Source organism: Oryzias latipes, chromosome 3 (assembly GCF_053564925.1).
Source record: "Oryzias latipes strain Hd-rR chromosome 3, Olatipes_Hd-rR_3.1".
NCBI classification, from domain to species: domain Eukaryota; kingdom Metazoa; phylum Chordata; class Actinopteri; order Beloniformes; family Adrianichthyidae; genus Oryzias; species Oryzias latipes.
Window position 1 is genome coordinate 15,657,659 of NC_136239.1, and position 21,404 is coordinate 15,679,062.

At 41.4% G+C, this 21,404-nt stretch overlaps 1 protein-coding gene across 3 annotated transcripts in view; it reads right to left on the reverse strand.

The window, feature by feature from the left end:
* Positions 1–849: 849 nt before the first annotated feature.
* The window catches only part of uacab (uveal autoantigen with coiled-coil domains and ankyrin repeats b), a 56,504-nt gene continuing 35,949 nt past the window's right edge, over positions 850–21,404 (reverse strand). For 2 of the 3 annotated variants that reach the window (XM_078944245.1, XM_078944246.1), the window contains exons 2-18: positions 20,968–21,098; positions 17,509–17,597; positions 16,273–16,337; positions 13,775–13,832; positions 13,298–13,368; positions 12,944–13,050; positions 12,088–12,269; positions 11,724–11,761; positions 11,504–11,560; positions 11,263–11,370; positions 9,664–9,756; positions 9,430–9,460; positions 9,294–9,343; positions 4,499–7,198; positions 4,141–4,296; positions 3,959–4,024; positions 850–2,950 (exon numbers count right to left, since the gene is read on the reverse strand). In XM_078944245.1, coding sequence (XP_078800371.1) covers positions 2,879–2,950; positions 3,959–4,024; positions 4,141–4,296; positions 4,499–7,198; positions 9,294–9,343; positions 9,430–9,460; positions 9,664–9,756; positions 11,263–11,370; positions 11,504–11,560; positions 11,724–11,761; positions 12,088–12,269; positions 12,944–13,050; positions 13,298–13,368; positions 13,775–13,832; positions 16,273–16,337; positions 17,509–17,597; positions 20,968–21,098 — 4,074 coding nt within the window. In that variant the 3' untranslated portion in view covers positions 850–2,878. Of the gene's footprint in view, positions 2,951–3,958; positions 4,025–4,140; positions 4,297–4,498; positions 7,199–9,293; positions 9,344–9,429; positions 9,461–9,663; positions 9,757–10,466; positions 10,500–11,262; positions 11,371–11,503; positions 11,561–11,723; positions 11,762–12,087; positions 12,270–12,943; positions 13,051–13,297; positions 13,369–13,774; positions 13,833–16,272; positions 16,338–17,508; positions 17,598–20,967; positions 21,099–21,404 lie in introns of all 3 variants that reach the window. The other variant, XM_011488101.4, reaches the window with a different exon arrangement.

Sequence of the window (21,404 nt, forward strand, 5' to 3'; positions counted from 1 at the left end):
ACTCTGAGGGCTGAGGAGGTGGGGGGTGTTTGATGTGTATATAACCACCCATCCTAGACCCGCTCCAACATAAATAATGTCTCTGATCCTTTTTGGGACAAGGGATTTTACAAAGACAAGACCTTTTAGCAGCAGGGAAGTGGGTTACATAATCAAACAGCCACAATGGGGGACGCATGGAACTGATTAGGACCCTGAAATGAGATTAAGAAGAGGTCTACCAACAAACAGAGATGCTTTGACGTCAACTGCTGAGAACAGCTCATTTAGAGAAGCCCACAAAAAGAAATCCCAAAATCTGACGAGCTATGAGTTGAACACCAGAACAGAAATCTGAGAACATCCATTGTTTGAAAAATTTTACTGTCTTACTTTAAAACTTTTCCATTTTTGATGTGTTTTTTTTTTTTAGGTGAAGTAAATCCCAAAATGTTATCCAGAGCTTCCTCACAGCACAGGTTTATTTAGAGAGATGCTCTCAGCATCCATGAACACTCCTCTAATGAAAAACAAATCTCCGCAATAAGGAAAAACGCAAGTATTAAAAAGTAGGAAAGCCCCAGACCTGAAGATAAAAGTGAGAGCTGTGTGCCAGAGGCTGCCGGCTCTCATTCCTGGGCTGATTGTACTTGAAGTGAAACCACATGAACATGCCATGAGGGAGGCACACGTGTGTGTAGCTGAACACACAAACACAGACAAACTAAGCAGTCAAACGTGTCCTGAAACAAAGATACAGCCACATGAAAGTCCTGAACAAATGAACATTTCCGTCGTTCCAAGTGTGTATTGATAAGTCAGATGCTGATTGTGGAAACGGGTATGGACAGAAAAACAACAACAACGTAGTTTCTATGTTAGGCACTTTAATTGATATTTTCAACGTCTGATTAACAATCAAAATGTTACCAGAGAAAACAGCCTGCTTTAACACACTGGTTAAAGAGTGCACATCTTTAGAAACCTAACAGTGGATTCCTAACAAGTCAGGAAAAAGAAAGAAATGTCACCAAAAATGAGCCGTTCCCCCTTAGGTCTGCAGATCCAAACCTGAAGACGAGGCCTTCAGAACCCAAAAACGTTCCGCTCAGACACTAGCAAGGGTTTTCCTCAGTGAAACCAATCCCAGGAAAAGACATTTGCTCCAGACCTGCTGAAAATCAGATTTGTTGGTATCAAAATTACACAAACCTATGAAAAATCGAGGCTTGCTCATCTGTTACAACCCCCCCCCCCCCCCCACACACACACACACACACACACACACACACTGTCCCACCAGGGCCAGACTCAGGTAAGGGGGGGGGCAAACACTGCCTTAAAGGAGCTGCCAGGCTCTTTGCTGCAGTTATTGCATTTTAAAATGTCAAAATTTAGAATTTGTTATAATTCAGTTTTTTCCAACTGAATGTAGGTTCCAGACAGCTTCTAGCTGTGGAGCACTGGCGAGTAGTGGCGACTACAGCTTCCAAAAACAGCGGCGCACCCCGGGGCTGCTATGCCTTCTAATTCTATCAACTTGGCCTGCCAAGTTCCACCACTAGAGGACACTCTTGTTTCAAAAACAAAAATTGTAAAAGGTGACACTGCAAACTTCAGAACAGAGATTTCCACTGACTCAAATCCAGGCGGACTAACGCAGACCTTTTTAAAAGACAAAAAGAAAAAGGTTTTTAGCTTTAGAAGACCAAAATCCAACCTCAAATCAAGTTTAATTTGCAGAGTGTAGCCGAAGTCTAACAATAGGTGTGAAGGTCTAAAGGGAGGATTCACATTTTTTGAGTTTTTGAGTCTCTGCAGGAGATGTAGAAAGTGGGGACAAAAAGGATTCAATAAATAATTTTACAACTAAAATCAGACTTGAAGTCTATCATCTACAAAAAGATTTAGTTGTGATTGTAAATTCCTAATCATTTCTAAAGGAAAGAACAAAATCAAAGATAAACAGGAGGGAAGTACAGAAGTGATGTCACCACTGCCTACTGCAATAAAATCAAAAAAGTCAAATCTTAATATTATTTTTAATTGTTTTTAAGATATTTACACAACTGCTTTATTTGAATGTCAGATTTATGTAGTTACTAAAAAAAAAAGGACACATTTTAAAGTTCTATAGTACAAATCTATTTAATCCAGTCAATGAGTCTTAATCAGCTCCCATGAGCCAACAGTTTAGGTTTTGGTGCTTTTACTCTACCAGATGTTATGAATCGAAACAGCTTTCAAAGTTCCTGCAGTTAGACCGTATCAATCAACACCCCCCCTTTAATATTCTTACTTTCATGTTATTTGAATGTTGACGGACGGACGTCTGTCTTTTGCAGAATCATTTATGGTCACAGGAAGCTCGACTACAGCAGCTCTTCCTGTAAATCATGAGGTGAAAACATGTGGATCTGCCCTTTATTTGAGCCAGTGATGGCAGTTGGGTGTGGAAATAGTGTCTCCTCAGGTGGGAATGTGAAAAGTAGTCTGTGTTCATGTCCAGTCCCCATTAAAGCTGAACATTTACAAGTGTCTCCCCATGACTGGACAAAATGAGTCATGGTAGAATGAAACACAGATTTGTAACATGAATTAAAAATACAGTCTTTTGTTTATTTTTCTGTTTGGAATATGGCCTAAATTAAATTTCCTACTTCTGCTCAAAGTTGAAAAAAAAGAAAAAATGATGGAAGCTGCAGTTAGTCATCTGTAACCACAACATGGATATCTGGGAATCAATGTATGGACACACAAAAAACAGATTGCAGAACCATGGTTTTGTGACACACTCATTCCCACACACACACACACACACACACTGGGCACCCCTGGGGCAGCAGTAGAAACAAACTACAGAGAGGAGATGAATTTGAGTCAGCAGGTGCTTGAAGCTTTAACACACAAACTCCTGTCTCATGCGGATGATCTGTAGTAAGGCGGCCTGCACGTCCTCATCCATGTGACCCTGTGAGAGAAACCAAACATGATCTCCAGTTAGATCCCTGTAAGCCAGCTACGGACACAGCAGTGTCTAGGAAATCATCTTAGTCCATCCACCCATTCAAATAACCAACAAGGCTTTTGTGAATCAATCACTTAAGCTGTGTTCACATCAAACGGGATTCGGGCGTCAACGTTGTCAGACGCGATCGGGGCTCTGTGGCACGTCGGTCTGGCAGCAGCGCTTTATGGGCGCATCGTGTCAACATATTGGGAAATCAGCTCTGGCCATGGCGTGTTGATGTAATCAGCGGATAGATTCCAGAACCAACATAGAGGAAAATCATATTGTTTTGTTGAACTCTAATTGTCTTCTTATTTTCCCTCCTTGGAGACAAAAGCAGCGCTGAAGGCAGCGTCACTCAGACGCAGCTCCTGCAGTAGATGGTGCTGCGTCTGAATGATCTCAAAAATCCAGACATGGATGGAGACGTGTTTGCTCATGCTTTTGTAGAGCTCTTTAATATAAATAAAACTGGTCTCTCAACATCCTCATGTACTGTAAATACGATATACAGTCAACGCCTCCATGTAGCAATGTCGTAGCTCCTCCCACATGCGTCTGGAGTATCAATAATATAAATAAACTTTTGGACAAGTGTCCAGCAGCAAATTTGACACGTCAAAAGCGAGGCATCCAAATCGAATTTGCCGTGCGAATTGTGTTCGTTGTGAACGCAGCATAATAGTGAAGCAGAGGGAAAAGGCAGTTTTGGTTTTGTAGAACAAACGTGACCTCCCGACTCTTAGGATTATTTCAGAGATTGATAAGATCTCCCAGCAATGACGACACTCAAATAGCAATAATTAACTTTAAAAAGAAACCTTTAAACCAGCGTTTAACCTGCCATCCAAAACAAAAACTATTTCAGCATCAAATTTTTCAAGAATAAATAAGTCAAAATTATTTTGCCTTGAAAAAACATAAATAAAGGGGAGCGTTCACTTTTAACCAAAGGTTACAAAAACTCACTTGTGCAGCGCTGAGAAGATGAGTCCGATAAATGGAAACCACCTCTCTGTGCTGCCTCTCAGCATCCTTATCAATGAGAGAAGAGGGATGCAAAGAGTTACCGGGAGTTACTGTTTCACATCCAAAAGCTAAATCATTTTGCTAAATAAGTTTGTTGTATCAGAGGTTTGTTCTGAACGTACAGCCAGCTGCTGCTGGAGGCTGTGTATCTGGGCTTGAAGAGTGTCGGCGTGCTGCGTTTGTCTCTTGTTAGGTGAGCTGCTGCTTGTGTACGCCAGCTGGGACAGGCCATTCAGGGCCTTCTTCAGCCGCTCCACGTCCGTCAGTAACTCTGTGATCTGAAACACAAACACACGTGACCTCTCAGTTCTTTCACACAATGAACAGGAAGGACCCAAGGATTCTGCCGAGGGAAAGATGCCCCTTAAACTCAATCAATAAATGTTTTACCCTGAAAGAAACCTATGAACTGCAGAAGTATTGAGCATTTTTACAGACACTGCTGACATTGGAGAGAATTTTCAAAAGAACATGGTCTACCTTTTTGTCTTTGGCTTCAGTTTGTTGGGCAGATGTCTCAATCCTCTTCTGGAGAACACAGATGGTGCTGAGTGACTCATCATACCTCTCTTTCAGCTCTCTAATTTCCTTTTCAACTGCACGTCCTTTTTCCTGGACGGCCTCCATCTCTGTCCTGGCCCTGCTCTCCCCCTCTCTGGCCTGCGCCGCCTCCTCTTTGGCCTCTTCACGCTCCTTCTCTAAGCTCAGAAGCTTGCTGTTCAGGTTGGCAAGCTCCTCCTCCAGTTGCTGCTCCTTGGTTTTCAGCTGGGTCATCTGTTCTTCCTTACAGCGGCTCTCTTCAAGTGCTTGTGTGGCTTGCAGGAGTTCGGATTGCAGGGCGGTTACGTCTTCGGCCCTCTGGGTGCTGCTCTCCTCCTCTTCGGCTAGAGCCGTTTGAAGCTTGGCCACTTCAGCTTCCAAGGCCTCCTTGGCTTCGGCATGTTGTTGCAGCAGAGACGCTTGATGCTTGTGGAGATCCTGGAGTTGCTTCTGTAGGTCAGAGACTCGCCGGCCTTCCTCCTGCTCAGCCTCTCTTGCTTTCTTGCAGTCTGCTTGAGCTTGCCTCATGGCATCGTGAAGGGATTTGAGCTCTGTGTCGTACGTGGCTATCCGAGTCAGCTCTGATTTTAGACGCTCCTGCAGATTCTGAATCTGAGTGTTGGATAAGGCACTCTGAGCCTCCAGATCAGCCTTCTGGACTGCTAGCTCCTTGTGCTGCTGCTCTAAACTGAGCCACTTCTCGGTCAGCTCCTCGTATTTAGTTTTGAACTCTTCCTCCTCTCCTTTGTGCTTTCCACTGGCAGCTAGGGCATTATCAAGTCTCTGCTGAACAGATTGCATTTCAGCTTGTAGTTTCTCCTTCTCCTCTGCGTGGCGCTCTCTGGCAGACTTTTCCTGATTGTACTTGTCTTCCATTTCCAGCAGTTTCTCTGTCAGGTCCTTCAGCTTGTTAGTGTAGAAATTCTCCTTCTCCTCAGCAGCAGTGAGTGGAATAAACTTGGACTGAATAGCCTCTTGTATTGTATCAAGTTCTTTCTTCTGGGCTTCCAGCTCTTGAGTTAGCTTCAGTATTTCCTCCTGACCCAACGCATACTTTGCAGATGCTTCATTTGCTCTGTTCTCTGCCTCAACCACAGCAGCATTAAGCCTGTTAGTGGCCGACCTGAACTCTTCAATGCTATCGTGGTTACTCTTCATGTCTGACATCACTTTTTCCAACTGGTCTTTCAACTTCTCCTTCTCTTCTCTCACATTCTTCAGTTCCTGACCACTTTCTACTTTCCCAGCCTCCAACTTCAACATCTCACCTTTCACGCTCTCTAAGATGGAAGTCAGCTCCACCTTCACCTTCTCGTGCTGCTCTCTGGAAACATACTGGGTTTCCATGCTCTTTTTCAGGCTCTGGTTCTGCACTGCCAGTTGTCCACATTCCTTATCCTTGTCTTCACATTTCTTCTCCACTAAATCTAGTTTCTTCGTCAGTTGAGCATTCTCTGACCTCAGCGCCTCCACTTCCTCCTGATGACGGTCACTGGTGCTTTGGAGGTGGCTGATTGTCTTCTGCAGTGTGGCCTTCTCATTTTGAAGTTGCTGGACTTGGGCTTCTGCTTTTCCACAACTTTCGCTGGTTTCCACCAGTTGGTCCTTTAGATCCTCAAGGGTTGCTACCATGTTCTTTTGAACCTCCTCGTGGTCTTTAATGGGTATGAAGTCATGGTCCATCCTGGAATTGACTTCCTCCAACTGCTGTCGCAGCGCATCTTTGTCCTTGACCTCTTGAATAAGAATCTGACTTTTTGCAGTCACGTCCATCAGCTTTTTCTTCAAAGAGGCATTCTGTTCTTCCAGAGCTGCTCGTATTCTTTGATGCTCCTCAACTGTGACCACCTCGGACCCTCCCTTGGATGACGGGCTGTCGAGCTTTCGATGGAGCTCGGCCACTTCTTCCAGTACTCGATCGTAGTCTTCTCTCAACTCAGCCAGCTGCCGTTCCTTCTCGTCCACTGCGTTTGTCAGCAGGTTTTTCATGTTGTCAAACTTCTCAGCAGGTACCGTGTTGGCATATTTCGTGTGGGCATCTCTGAGCTGATTTTGCATCTCCAAGAAGGCGACTGCCAGTTCGTCCCGTTCTGCGCTCACACCTCCCAGTTCCTGATTCAGCCTTTCTAACTCTGTGGCCAGCTGGCTCTCACTGCCCTTGTATTCTTCTAGAGCTTTCTCACTCTGTTTCAGACGGTTCCGAACACGACCCACTTCAGCTGAAGCACCTTCATACTTTGCCTTCACATCCTGGAGCTGGGTTCGGAGTTCTTCTGTGGCTTGCCCTCCCAAATGTTCCTTCATGGCCACTACATGTGCTTGAAGCTGTTTGACTTTACACTCTGAATCCAGCATCCTCTTCTGGACATCTCCCAAGGCATCCTCCAGTTCCTGCACCTGCTGCTCAGCCTGTTTCTGCATGGCGTCTCGACTCTGAATCAGTTCCTGGCACTCTCGGCTTTTGCGGCTCAAAGCGGACTGAAGCCTCATCGTGTCCTCTTCTGCCGCCTGCTGTCTTTTGCGGACTTTTTCAAGTTCATATCGAAGAGCATCCACCTCAGAGAGATCCCAGCTTCCCACTGCCTGACTCCTCTCCAGGGGTTTGGATGCTGGTCGTGAAACGGCAGGTTTCTGGAGCATCTACAAGAGGGAAAAGTAAGACAAACTTCTGAGTTTGAACCAAACTATTGAGACATTCCCATAATTTATTTGTTACACAACATGCTTTGGGACATGATTAGCTTTTTAAAGCTGTACCCTTAAAATCTTTGATCCCCGCACTTCATACAGCCATGATCTAACAGTGTTTGCCTTTAGTCCATAGTTGTTTAAGATCAAGAACATGTGCAGCGGTTTTGTCTTTCAATGTCTTGACTACAGTTTTGACTATATACTGTATAAACCAGATCTCCAGACTCCATTTTTTTACTAACAGGAAAATTCTGAGATGGTTCTGTTCTGGCTGGGATGCTGGAACCATGGCCACGTGTGATTGATTGCTGTTGTGGTTTCCCTTCAGCTCTCGCTGGCATCGGTTTCACTGCAAGCTGCTTCTTCTGGCACAGTCAGCCGCAGGAGTAATTCTCACAACTCTGCCAGATATCTTTTCCAAAATTACACCATCAGTGAACCGCATACGGATGCAGGCAGCGCTCCTCCAGGGCTGGATGCTGTGTCACGCATACTATCATAGATCTGAGGTTCGTGTTCTCCTGTGGTCCACACAAACGTAACAGGAAAAACTATCTGTCCAGGACTCCTCTTGTTTTTCTCCCACATCCCTCCTTGAAGAAAACAAGGAGCTGATGTCAAGCCAGATATGCTTGTAGATCAGATTTAGAAAGGGCTTCAAATTAATAACGCGCTTGTATTGTATGAAGGTAATATTACAAACGACATGAGATAATGCCAAAATGGTGTTTTTGGCACAGAACAAGACATTTTTGTTTCATTAAACTTTTTCTTTTTCAAAATCCAATTTTGAACACTCAATGGAAATGTTTCATGTTGCTCCAGTTTCTTCTGGTTGATAGAGACTCATCAACCCTGAATTCTCTCACAGAATCTCATGATCCCATTCCATGCATCATTACAAGATTTTCCATTTTATTTATTTTTTCTCACTTTTTATGGAGTTACTACCTAAAAGCATCATTTAACTCACTGCTGCTCAATGTGGACAAGACCAGGGAGATGGTGATCGACTTCTGGAGGAAAAGGACTGTCTTACAACCCCTCTGCATCCTGGGCAAGGATGTAGAAGCGGTCGAGGAGTATAAATATCTGGGTGTGACTATCGACAGCAGACTGAGCTGGAGGAGCCACAGCACTGCTGTGTACAAGAAGGCCTGCAGCAGACTCTACTTCCCAAGGAAGCTGAGGTCATTTAATGTGTGCAGCAAGATGCTGGGGATCCTCTACCAGTCTGTGGTAGCCAGCACCCTGTTCTCCTCCGTGGTCTGCTGGGGAAGCAGGATTGCGGTCAGTGACACCAACAGACTGAACAAGCTGATCAGGAAAGCGGGGCTGTCATTGGCTGCAAACAGGACATATTTGAAGCAGTGATGAAGAGGAGGTCCCTGAACAGACTCCTTTCAATCATGGACAACCCAGAGCATCCTCTCCACCCTCTTCTGAACAAACAGTGGAGCTCCTTCTCTAGGAGGCTTAGACAGCTCCGCTCCAAAACTGCCCGGTACCAAAAGTCATTCATACCCAATGCAATAACCCTGTACAACAACACACAATGCAAAAGATAACCTTTGCACATCTTTTATTACCTATTTATTTGTTTTCTATTTTGCACATTTCTTTTGCACATCTTTTTACTTGCACTGTTCTGTAAATAGCTTTTTAAATTACAATACCTTGATGTCTGTATTTATGCTACATTTTCTTGTTTTTGCTTTTTTTTTTAACTTAATTCTAAGTCTTTTTTTTCCCTCTGCTGTCAGTTGCTATGGTAACAAACAAATTTCCCACGTGTGGGATCAATAAAGTATCTCTGATTCTGATTCTGAAAACATCACATTTTTTGAGAAACCAGACAGTTTTTGTGTTGAATTGAACCATCATCTCTATTACACATTTGCTGATTACTTCAGAAAGGTGATGAAGGTCTGACTTGGAGCTCTGACAGCTGGCAGGTTTTTCAGGACTTTTGAATAGTATGCTCATTTTCCCCTTTACATAGAGAAACAGGCAGGTTATACAAACTTTTTGGGTGGAAACTTACTTGATCGGTGTCCAGGCTGTGAGCTTGATTGACTAAAATGTTTTCTTTACCTACAAGAGAATATCACATAAGGACGCTGTGTTTTAAGAAAAAAAATGACAGTGGTCTTCAATCTAAACTCTAAAACAAAACTAACCTTTAATAACAGATTGTCCAGAGTACTCTCCCTGTGAAAACATCAAGTTAACATCGTATGAAAGGCTGTAGATGAAACAGTTATACGTCTGAATTGAAGTTGTTTTCTATTCATTTCTTTGTTTCAAAAAAAATTAGCCAAGTTTAAAAATGATTTGACCCCTAAATGTACTTAGAACTGTAAATTTAAAAAGGTTTAAAAAAAAAAAAATCAGCTCTATGTGAAGTGACTGACCAAAGCACTCCGGAGCTGAACTTTGACCGTCTCTGAGCCTCGGGCTCCTTCCTCGCGGTCTTTGACTGACAGTAACACCTTCAAGTCTTCTCTCTGCGAAGTTACAACGACAAAGCACAAGTATGATCAATATTATCCATTAAACTGATGTAAAATGATACAAAAGCAAATGTTTTATTAATTTAGTTTTTATGAAAAAGAGACAAACCCATGTTTGGATAAAAGCAAAAACAAAAAACAGAGAAACAAACATCAATACATAAAATGCCTCGACTTGATCTAGACAAAAACATTGACCTGGACACGAACTGTTCTGTGATTGAACGTTTGTAAGAGTCGTTTTTAAGTTTGCAGCCACATAAAGAGTCTCCTTCTGTCTGCAGCTAGAGCGGCATTGAAGAGGCTGAAAATGGAGCTGGCAGTAAAAACACAACATTTCACAGTTTGTTCACAACAGCAGCTGAAGGCGGATCTTTATCGAGATGATAAATGACAATCTTTGAGATGCACATTTTTTACAGGACACAAAATTGTCTATTTCTAAAGTACTTAATCGCAGATCCAGCAGACATATTCATTCACTTAAAATTTTAAAGCAAATGCCAAGAGTACATTAGAAATGAGATGAAAAAGTTCTGAGTGAGAAATCCTGTGTTTTCTGCACTTCCAGAACTTTCTCCACACACTGTTCTTCCACCAGCTGTCACTTCAGGATTAATGGTTTTCATGTGCGAGTTATCCACACACATCTGATTCACAGACTGTTCATGGCACCTCTTTGTGTAGAACAACTGGTTACTCACTTCTTTGTTGGCCTTTTCCACTGTCTTCTTTTCCTATAAAAGTAAAAACATTACCTAAATACTACATGACATTGTGCAGGCAGCTACAGGCAAAGAATATGAGGTTCTCCCTAACATGTTGTAAGGTTAGCCCTTAGAGTTTTGCATAAGCGTGCTGCCTTTCAACCTTAAACCAGAAAGAGGACAGATAAAACAGAAAATTTGAAGATGAAAAAAAGCAGTAAACTGATCCAATAATTCGCTGTTTTCTATCCTTTAGAACACCTTGAAGTTGACTAATACCAACTGGACTTCTTCCTTAAAACATTGTGCTGTTCATTGAAGTGGCTTCTTCATCAGTCTGAGTGGTGCAGGAGTCAGTTCACATTTATATCCTCCAGGTGAGACGTCCACATTCCTGGCTCATTAAAGAGAAACCACCACTCAGACTGATGAAGCCACTTGGATGAACAGTGAAACGTTTCAAGGAAAAAGGTTTTAAGTCAAGTTGCTATGACTCCACTTCAGGACATCACCACCTGGATGAATAAGAACCTTCACTGACTTTCCTTCAAAATATTCATCAGTACACACTGCCAGCTTTAGATGTATTTGGAACCTTTAAACAACTCTAAAGCAAAACACAAACACTAAACACACCAAACCTGTGCAAAAACATTTGGATCCCTGCCGGTATGATCTACTCACAGATGAATAATTACATTTTTGCAAACCAGTACTTGCTTTTCTTTATTGTTAGTACATAGAAATGTCTGTTATTTCGTGAAAATAAAGCTCTACTCTAATGCAGTCGTACCTGTGTGAGTTGTTGCTGCAGCGAGTTGACTTTATCCAACAGAGATTTCTGCTCTTGCTGGGACTTCCAGAGGCCTTCCTGAAGGGTCTCATTTTTCCTTTCCAGATCCTAAAATACACAACCATGCTTAAGAACATTTGTATCCGACCTAATTATGAAATGTTACAAACACCTTTTGGCTAACATCTTGCTAAACTAAAAAACCTTGCGTAAAAGCAGGGTAATAAAATAGAGGGCATACGCGGATGATCAGGTCTCGTCGGTTGGCCTCAGCTGCCTCCGTTCTCTCCACTGATTGCTGGGATCATTTTTAAAACAGATATTTTTGCATTATGTTGGGCAACAAGTGCACCTCTGAATACAACCACTAGATGGCAGTCATGTACAACTGAGAATGAACTTTAGAAAGAAGCACAGAATAAAAATGTTTCAAAGATTCTGTATGACTGCTGGCCAATTACCTGTCGTTTCCTCTGCTCCAACTTTGCAGCCTCCCGATCTGCGAAAACAGGAAAAACTGTTCTTTCCAGTTCTTATCAAGATATAATAAGCCTTTATTTTTTGAACAGATAGTAAAGGAAAGCATATTCGACACTGCCAAATGTTTAAATTTTAACATTTTTTTAAAAGCTGGGTGAGATTTTATTAGGCTAATTCTTTCTTAAAACAACTGACCTGAGGAATATTAAGACTGAACACTGTCTGGGTCTGGAAGTGCTTAACCAGTGCCTCTAATGTCAAACATGTCTAAACGGAGTGGAAATCTATAGCACCAATTAGGCAAGTCTAGAGTGTCTAACAACCTTTGGCATAGGCTGGTCTGACCTTTGGTGGCTTTCTCCAGGTAATTTTTGACAAGTTCAGTGAGCTCTGGGTTCTGGCTGAGACGGGCGTAATGAAACGCATCGTGACCCAAAGAATCCACTGCCTTCACATCAGCTCCGCTCTTCAGCAGCACCTCTACTGCGTCCTTGCACCTGAACTCGCAGCCCAAAATCAGAGCCGTCCTACAAGAGTCCACAAACAGTTGGAGTGAGAAAGGCTACAAACTAATTGAAACCCAATTTGTCCCTGATGGTGATCACTGCAAAATAAAAGCAAGGAGAGAAGGAGAGAAATACAGTACATTTTCTGTCTTTTGTCTTGCTTAGTGCGCTATAAAGTTTGGTGCACCTTTGCCGCTCTATAAGACACACTTAAAAGCCTTAAGGTTTTTCAAAAATCCAACAGTGAGCCTCATAAGCTGAAGCACTTTATATATGGATTAACTGTGGCTGTTCTTACAGATGTCAAAGTGAGTTTGAGAGATACACAGTGCTCTGTTAAAATGTTTAGTTGGGTGTCATTGTGACAATATATTGATATGTATGATAATATATTACCTTTAGCACAGCAACAAACGATTTTTCAATGAAACTTTGTGATGTCATAACAGCCCTTCCTGATCCACTTGTTTTTGTGGCTTGGGAGGGGCTGGTGCTCAGAAAGTAGGGTTTAAGAGGAATACTCAGAAGTGCATTAATGGATCAAAATACCACTTTGGGGTTGTTTTTTTGGGAGGAATGAACACTATAATACAGTAAAAAGCTCAAAAAGTAGATTTTGCATGATAAAGGCCCTTTAAATGACCAAAGATGATGATTCTGACAAAAAATCAGAGCCTGAATTCTGCAGTCATTACTTGTCTTGTTTGTCTCTGAGTTTGATGTCAGCTCCCCGCTCCAGCAACAACTGACAAATGCGTGGATGGCACATCTGTGTGGCCAGAATCAGAGGTGTCCTGCCTTCCTGCAATAAAAACAGACAAGAACACTCTTCAGCAAAGAAGATTCATGCAGATTCTCATGTGAGAACTGCCTCTCAGCGACGAGCCCAACAACAATCCAGAGAGCTGATACGCCTCCTTTCAAGTGGACAGTGTAAAACATTTCATGCTGATCAAACTGAATTACATTTTACAAGACGGGGGGGAAAACATTTGCTTAATACAAATAAGTTTTCTCAACACAATATGATAAGAAAATGAAATTCTCACTAGATCACTGGCATTCACAGAGGCCCCACTGTCACAGAGGAGTGTCACAGAGGAGCAGCAGCCTGCCATAACTGCAGAACAGAGGAACAAAGATGGGTATTTCAGCTCATTGATCTCTGAAAAACATGCACATTCACTCAGCTGTGTGGCATGAGCATGCACAGAATTCACAGTGAAAAAGGCACAAACCTGAAACATTCCATAATGAATGAACTTTTTCAACTCATTCATGTTTGTAATCACAGTAAGAATTTCGATGGTGAAATCCTATAAAGGTTTTGACTTAAATTATTTCAACAACAACAAAAAACAAGCTTATGGAAACAAAAACCACCAACTTAAGTATTGCAATAAATATTGCATAAAATAAACATCTAGGTTCTAATATGGAAAAAAGGTTATCAGTACACAATGAAACCACAAATGTAGAGCGGAGACAATCTGAATGGAGGAACTCAGACCACAGTGTTGTCTCACCAGCATCATGTAGAGCAGTCCGTCCCTGTAGGTCCACATTTCCAACTGGACAGTTGTGCTGGAGAAATGGCATGAACACATTCATATTATTTGCATGATCTTATTCCACAAGGCATCCCTGAATACGTATCATTTAATTTAATTTTTTTAAGTCATGGTGACCATATTAAGTCACTAAATGCTACTGTCTTTATATGATCAACAAGTCAGTTTAAAAGAGATTTACAGGATACTAACTCCACTTAAGTCACCTGGGGGGTATTCCAGAAAGCAGGTTATGCTAGCTCCCATGATAAGTTTGAGGCTAAGGAAGTTGATAACCTCAGCATTTGGTTCCAGAAATGGAGGTATGTTTCAGGGTAGGTCAAGTTACCATGGCAACTCATGCTCTGAACATAACCTGGTCTGGAGCAGGTTTAGTTGAAGCTTAGTTTGTTTACAGAGAGGTGAAGCAGCATGGTGTGTCCATTTAAAGATGACTTAGTGGATGAAAAAGCTCAGATAATACTTTTTCCACCATGAGAGGGTGATAAGACCACATATGGATGTTGGAAAGATAAACTTTTTTACTTTGATCTAACGTAATTATTTGCTTCAGTTAAGATAAATCATTTTTTTTTGTTAGGTCACCTTAAAAATAACACGTAGTTTTCAGACAATTATTCTCCTTTCGTTCAAATTAATTCAATTAAGTAGGTGTAACTTTGGTGCTGCCGTTAGATCGGCACCGCAAGGGATTCTGGGATATCATTCCCTTTGCCTGTCTGGACGGATTTGGGTTTAAGTGTGGGTTTTTTACAAAATGTGTTTAGTTGTATAGCTGTTTTACCGTGTTTCACCGTGTTTTGCCGAGCTATTTTGTCTTACTACGCTTACGTCTCTGCACCATGAGTGAGAGTAAAGTAGAGGATGATGAGTTTATATAGCACCCCTACCACCATAGCATGTTATGATAGTGACGGAATATTCTTTAATGAATTTTTGCACTCGGTGCATTTTTTTTCCGTTCTTTTTATAGTTATAAAAATGAGCATATCTGCCGGCTCAAACTTAGACATATGAAAGTTCAAGAAATATAAGTAATTAAGATGGAAAAAAGATTAATGGAGTAATGTGACATTTATTTAGATAAATACGTCAATTTGAGTTGTATAAACAATTATTGAGTTTGAATTAATTTAACTAAATTATTTAAATTATTTTTCAGCCATGTTACTTTTTTGATGGACTTGTAATTTTTTTCCGCTGTCATTAAAATCTCAGACTCCGTCTCACTTAAGTACAGCTCTTTCTTTTTTTTTTCTCCACGCGTTTCCATGGTGACTCCAGAAATCGGCGATCTATTGAGAATGTCTTTATGTACCGTGCGTTAACCCAGGGTTACCAAGTCGAGCGTAATTACGCCAACTCATATCCGGTCTTTTGGAACCGACATACCCAGAGTAAGCAAGTTCAGGCGGATTTCAGCCAGAGTTCAGGCTCAAAGTCAGGCTAGTTTAAACATGCTTCCTGGAATACCCCCCTGACTGATTAGTTCTTATCTCTAAATTATAATCCTAGCAAACAGATTATTTATTTTTACAATAAAGCAATGATTTTCTTTGACTATAACTGCAGTAGATTTAAAAAGAATCTTGAAAAACAAAAATGGTAGTTTGCTCTAAGGGTTTTTCCGTACATGCTGAAACAGGGCGGGGCATTTCAGGCAGTGTGGCGCTGTGCTGATGTGTTTATGTCTCTCCACGCTCACTCAGATGGCAGGACACCAGTGACTACACTTCTGTGGGGATGAAGGCGGTGATGAAAGCCTTCAGGATCAGTGCCAACTCTGGCTTGATGTTGCTAGGTAAGACTACCAGCCAGCTCTGCCCGCCCATTCTGAAACCCCCATCTCCCTCTAGCAACAAGGGGCAAAAATTATCAACATGCTCAAATGACAGAAGGGGGGGGGGGGGGGGGCTGCAGTGGGAGATGACGGCACAGTATGGGGGGGGGGGGGTGTAAGATAGTAGAGTTAGAGAGTGTTGGCACCCACTTTGTGAGGTGCAATGACGGCACTAAGAACAGACAGAAAGCATGTCAACACCACCCACAATCCCCCACCAATAGCCGTGACCTCCATTAGATCATTGCCATGTGACAGAATGAAAGTGGGAGAAGGCTTACAATACTTTAGGAGCACAATAATGAAGCCAACCCCCCACATTGTAAACACATAAATCCCCAGAGAGACACAGTGACTCATCAGCCTACTGTTGACTGATATGGATTTGGCTCAGCAGCCAGAAGTAGTTGGTAATAATTATTTAGGGGTGCTGAAAGGGAAACTGCTCTGACTGGCCACATATTGGGAGGCTGCTACATGAAACTACATTACAGTGGTGCCTAGATACACCATGTACCAGTATAGAGGTTCTAAAATAAAATCCTAAAAACCAACATTCATGTTTCTCCTCCTCGCATAGGGAAATAACGCTCAAGGTCTGCGTTTGTTTTACCTGCAGCAGTTTCTGCACACACCCAAAGTGTCCATTTCTCGACGCCAGATGAAGAGCACTTTTGCCTACAAAAGAAAATCACCTTCATTAAAAAGCAATAAGTTCTGTACTGATGTTTGCATCTCATGAGTGCAATTGACGTTGCGTCAGAGTCTGCCAATGACCAAAATACTCAAGCTATGACCTTTCCAGATTTCTAAAACATTGTTATGGTTATTAATTTAAAATGTAAATGTAAGAAACGTGTTTTTTTGTGTTCTTGTAGCATTTTTCTCATGATGGAGGGCATGTATTGAGCAAATTAAGCTCAAATTTGCATTTCTGAGTATTTCTTTATTAAAATCGTTATGAATCAGAAGCAGATGGAAAAAATGCAGTTTGAAAAAGCTTATAGTTGTGGCACAGAAGCTACAATCAGCTGTAAAGCTCCAATATTACTCGTCATTTTTGCAGCAACCATAATGTTGGGTTGGTGGTGGGGGGATGTTAGTGGGATCTAATATGAACAATGAGGATGATGGGAAATGGGGGCAGGCTTCCCCACATCATTAGGCCCGCCTACAACTCAAAGGCGAATTTCTAATGATCTATTGCTGCTCTGCAGAAACTATGTCCTGGAAAATGGGGGCTAAAATGTCACAATCACAATTAACAGACCACTGGGAATGCTTTTATAATAGATTAAACGATGGTGGGAGTGAGACTTTGGGCATTATAAGTGTTTAATGAAAGAAATGACAGTTTTAATCATTTAAATGGACTGGGTTAAAAGGATTTCAAAAGTTTAATCAAAAATTATTTGCATAAAAAAGATGAATTAACAGTTATGTACCGTAATTCTTATTTAACACGTTTAACATTCAGCACTAATTAAGATATGGAGAAAATATGTTGTCTGTAGGAGTATTAAAGTAAAGATCCCCAAGCACAGTATTATTTATAAAGCAAAAGCTCCAAAGTTGAACATATTTTTCACTCAGTAGCATTTTCTAAACTGATATAATCATCATTTACTAACTTTCATCAGTAGTGCCATTAAATGGAACTGACTACAAACTTTAACTTACAACCCAATGTATGTTCAGTCTCAATTCTAAATGTTTCTGTCCTTCTTTACCAACGAAAGTGCAACAGGCCTGTTTTACGACAATTTTGGATCAGAATTTATCGAACTAGTTAGGACACAGTTAACTTAGAAACTACAAAACAACAAAAGCCCAACCAACCAAAACTCACCAGTGGCATCGCTTGCTGTGATATCAACGTTGTGTCCCAGAAGGAGATTGAGACATTCCAGGTGTCCTCGTGCTGCTGCCAGATGAAATCTGGGAAATAAAAAAAACTAGATTCAAATCCAGAGAGGATTCAGTCAGTGTCTGAGACAAACATGGCACAGAGCAAATGTAAAAGAAAAGGGGGAGGATGACATCTAAAGATGAATACTAGACTTTGACCTTGCTGTCAAAACAATCTGCATCTTAGATGAGAATAATAACAAATGTGACTTTAAAAAAGAAGAAACAGAAACAAGAGCAACAACCCTCTTCTACCAAAATTAGCCTTAATACCTGAGCAGATGGTATTAAAAAAAAACAATGTTTTCCACATTTTTTATATGCTCAGACTTTTTCTTGACTGTTTTTTGGGTTTGTAGTACTAACTTTTTACTCAAAGGTCTCCTTGCACATCTTCGGCTGAACCCACAGCAGCATAAGCAGTCAGGGGGGGGGGGGTTTAAGGCTCCTGTGTGTAAGCTAACCTCAGCCTATCCCAGCCACATGAACCGTTTACGCGTTAACTCAAAGGTATCTGCCAAGGAGACAGCGAGGCTGTCACCTCAACACTGGTAAGGGGTATTAAAAGCTGTGTTGATGGCAGGAGAGATCAGTCTCTTGGGGAGAAGCAGGGGGTCACGACCCTAAGTGGGGCACAGAGCAGACAGGAAGCTGACCAGGGCAAATCAAGTTAGGTGGTCACAACTGACAAGTTCAGGCTGTACACTTAAAAGAGTGCAGGATTTTTTTCATGACTATTGCTAAAAATGGAGTGACAGCTCACATTAGTGTCGTTTACACTAGCTGCTGTTAAGGTTTGCGTGTTAGACCTTTGGAGCATGTCATTTTCCTTCCATCTCTCTGCAGAGTTTGATTTGAACACACGTATGGCGTGTCCCATCTGAGGCCTCAGTGACATGCTTACAGTTAAGGAAGCCCATTCAGCACTGCCATTTCATCTTTACACCTGCTCCTTGGGCACACTTCAAGTTGACAGTCTACAAAATATGACTGCTATTTTTAAAGTTGGGGAGATGAGAGACTAAACCATAAAGTATAAGTCAGTAGCTGAGCCTTGTGTCATGAAGTGAACCTTCCAGGTCAAAACTGTGGCAGCATTTTTTAATCCACATATTAATTAATTTTTAAAAATTAAAAATAAATTAATTTAAAAAAATGAAATCACCCAATTTGTTTTTTTTTATGTTCAGATCAATGTATCCCTTGTGCTATCCAAGGCACTTTAACATTGGGAGTTGGGTCATCTAGACCCACTAGACAGTGCTCTGAACCTTTTTTCTTCAATGATTTGTGATCTTCACTGGTCTCCATGGATTACATGGACACCAGTACTTTATCCACCTTTGTCATGGTAGGGAGAACACGTCAATGTAAGGGTGGGGTCATTTTGACCCCACAAGATAGCAAAAGGGTTACAGCAGTGGTCCCCAACCTTTTTGTCACCGCGGACCGGTACAACGCAAGGCACGTTTACCGCGGACCGGTGGGGGGGTTGAGGTGCAACGCAAGGTGTGTATCACGTGATGTTTGGTGTCACGACTTTGACGTGCGTTAAGTGTGACGGATGTAACAGAGAGACTCCGGTCACTTTTCAAAATAAAACGCTTTTTTCGAAAAAAAAACAATAAATGCAAATTGTTTTTTCTTTCTGTGCGTCCCGGTGCCAAAATTTCCCGCGGCCCGGTACCCGGTGCTAAGTGTCCCGTGACCCGGTGGTTGGGGACCACTGGGTTACAGGACCCCTTAAAGACCCACCACAACAAAAAATGTGTTTTTGGAGTTTTTAAACACGTTCTTCTGGCATTTTTCTGATGACAGAGGACATATTTGAAGAAAATTAAGGTAACAATTGTATTTCTGAGTACTACTTTATCTTTTTAAACAATTTTTGGTGGAGCATTTTGCTTATTTTTTCTTTTTTTAGTTGTGATCAGTGGGACCACTCGGATTAATTCTTCTAGTTTCCATTTGAAAAAATGTTTTTTTGTAAAGTAACCTTGAATGCATTTCCAAACAGCTTTAGGTGGACCTGGTCCTTAACTTTTGTACTAAATTCTAAAAAAAGAGGTCACAATTTTTAAACACAAAACTCAATACTTCCAGTCCTACAATGGAGTTCATGGAACCGGGAGTGCCATAAGACTTTTGCTTTGTGTGTGGCCAGCTGCAAAGCTGTGATTACGGTTCTTTTTTTTCCTATTTTGGACAGACCTGGCAAAAGAACAGTCTCACCTCTCCCACTATATTTTCAAGTACTGCAAGTTGCTTTTATGTTTGAGTCATTGTGATGAAGTTTAAACAGTAAGAGATGAGATGACAGTGTTTGAATACAGAAAACTCTATAGTATTTTATTGTGGGGCTGAAAAACACAGCCCTGAGTGGAGATCTGATAAAAACCAGCCCCTTTATTAGAGGACCTGTTAGCTGCTAGTACAGCTCAGCTCATTCATATCCATCCATCATTTGTCTAATCAGTGCTGACCTAACAATTCAATACAGGTCAAAAGAGTAGGTTGTGGTTTTATCATTTAACAAAACTCTTGTCAAAATAAACTTGCTGCACAAAATAAAATTAGAGTGAACTCCCATATAGTTGGTCTTTTATCTTTTTAAGTTAGGAAGGAAAAGCAAATGCCTACCATCTCACTATCTTGTTTTCAAAGTCCAGGCTTTATGATAACCCCTAGCAACATGGTTGAACCAACTATGATAGCCTAAAAAAAGGGGCATTAGGGGCAAATGCAGGCATCACTTTTAGACTGGGCCACTATAAACTCTCATTGTTTTTCTAGTGTTTTACTTTTAGCAACGTTAAAATAAAAAAAAACTATATAGTCTGCAAAATTCTGACATCTAAAAAACTTGGAAGGCCTCATGTTTCCACAAAACAGTCTTAATTTAGAAAATGGGGAGAATCCTGGTGTCAAGCAGTCATGATAATAGGGTTTAAATGCATTAGTTTTGGAAACACTGCGGTGGATCTGATTTCCAAGGGAGTCATTTCCTGCTGGAACAACATAAACAGCTTCTGACCAGTGTGGCCAAGGCTTCAGTTACCAAAAGCATTCTTTCCCCAACTCCTACATTGACCTCAGTGCATCTGGGCACAAAAAGAAAAGAAAGCTCTACAAAAAGGAGACTCGACAGAACAAAACTGCACTGTTAGAATGAAATATTTTAATTGGGTTCAAAAGGGTAAAAGTTACATTCGTTAGTGTTGAAATATTCAAAGAAGGAATTTTTGATGCTGAGACAAAAAAATAAAATAAAAATAAAGGGTCAGCAAGATGACCTTGCACATTTGCACATCTTGTTGCTGATTTCCTTGCAGAAAGAGTTTCATACATGCTTTGTTTTTACTCTAGTGTGTGCAGATGTGTGTGTGTGTGTGTTACTCACGCCGAGCGTCCCTCTACATCAAGCTTGGTGGGGATGATGCCTTTCTTGCTGAGAACAGCTGCAGCTTTGTCCACTTCTCCACGCTCCACTGCCTTAATCAGCCGATCATCGTACTTGTTCCAGTCCGTGTTCTGACAATGACAGAATTCAAATATTAGATACACGACGGACAATGTTTTATGAGCCAAAGGCTGGCCAAGACTTTACATGCAACACACTGACACCTGATTCTCTGTGAGCTGTTGATTTAGCACACAAGCATACCTGATTCCATAAAAGGAAGGCAGCCCAGGTCTTAATTGTGCAATAGGAACAAGCACTTTGTTTTTAGATCAGTTCTAACATGTATTTACAGTACCAAGATCTAGAGAAGATAGAGACCTTCCATTTCTGCATTTAGAGACTAAAACAAATAAATACTACAATGCATTGCACCC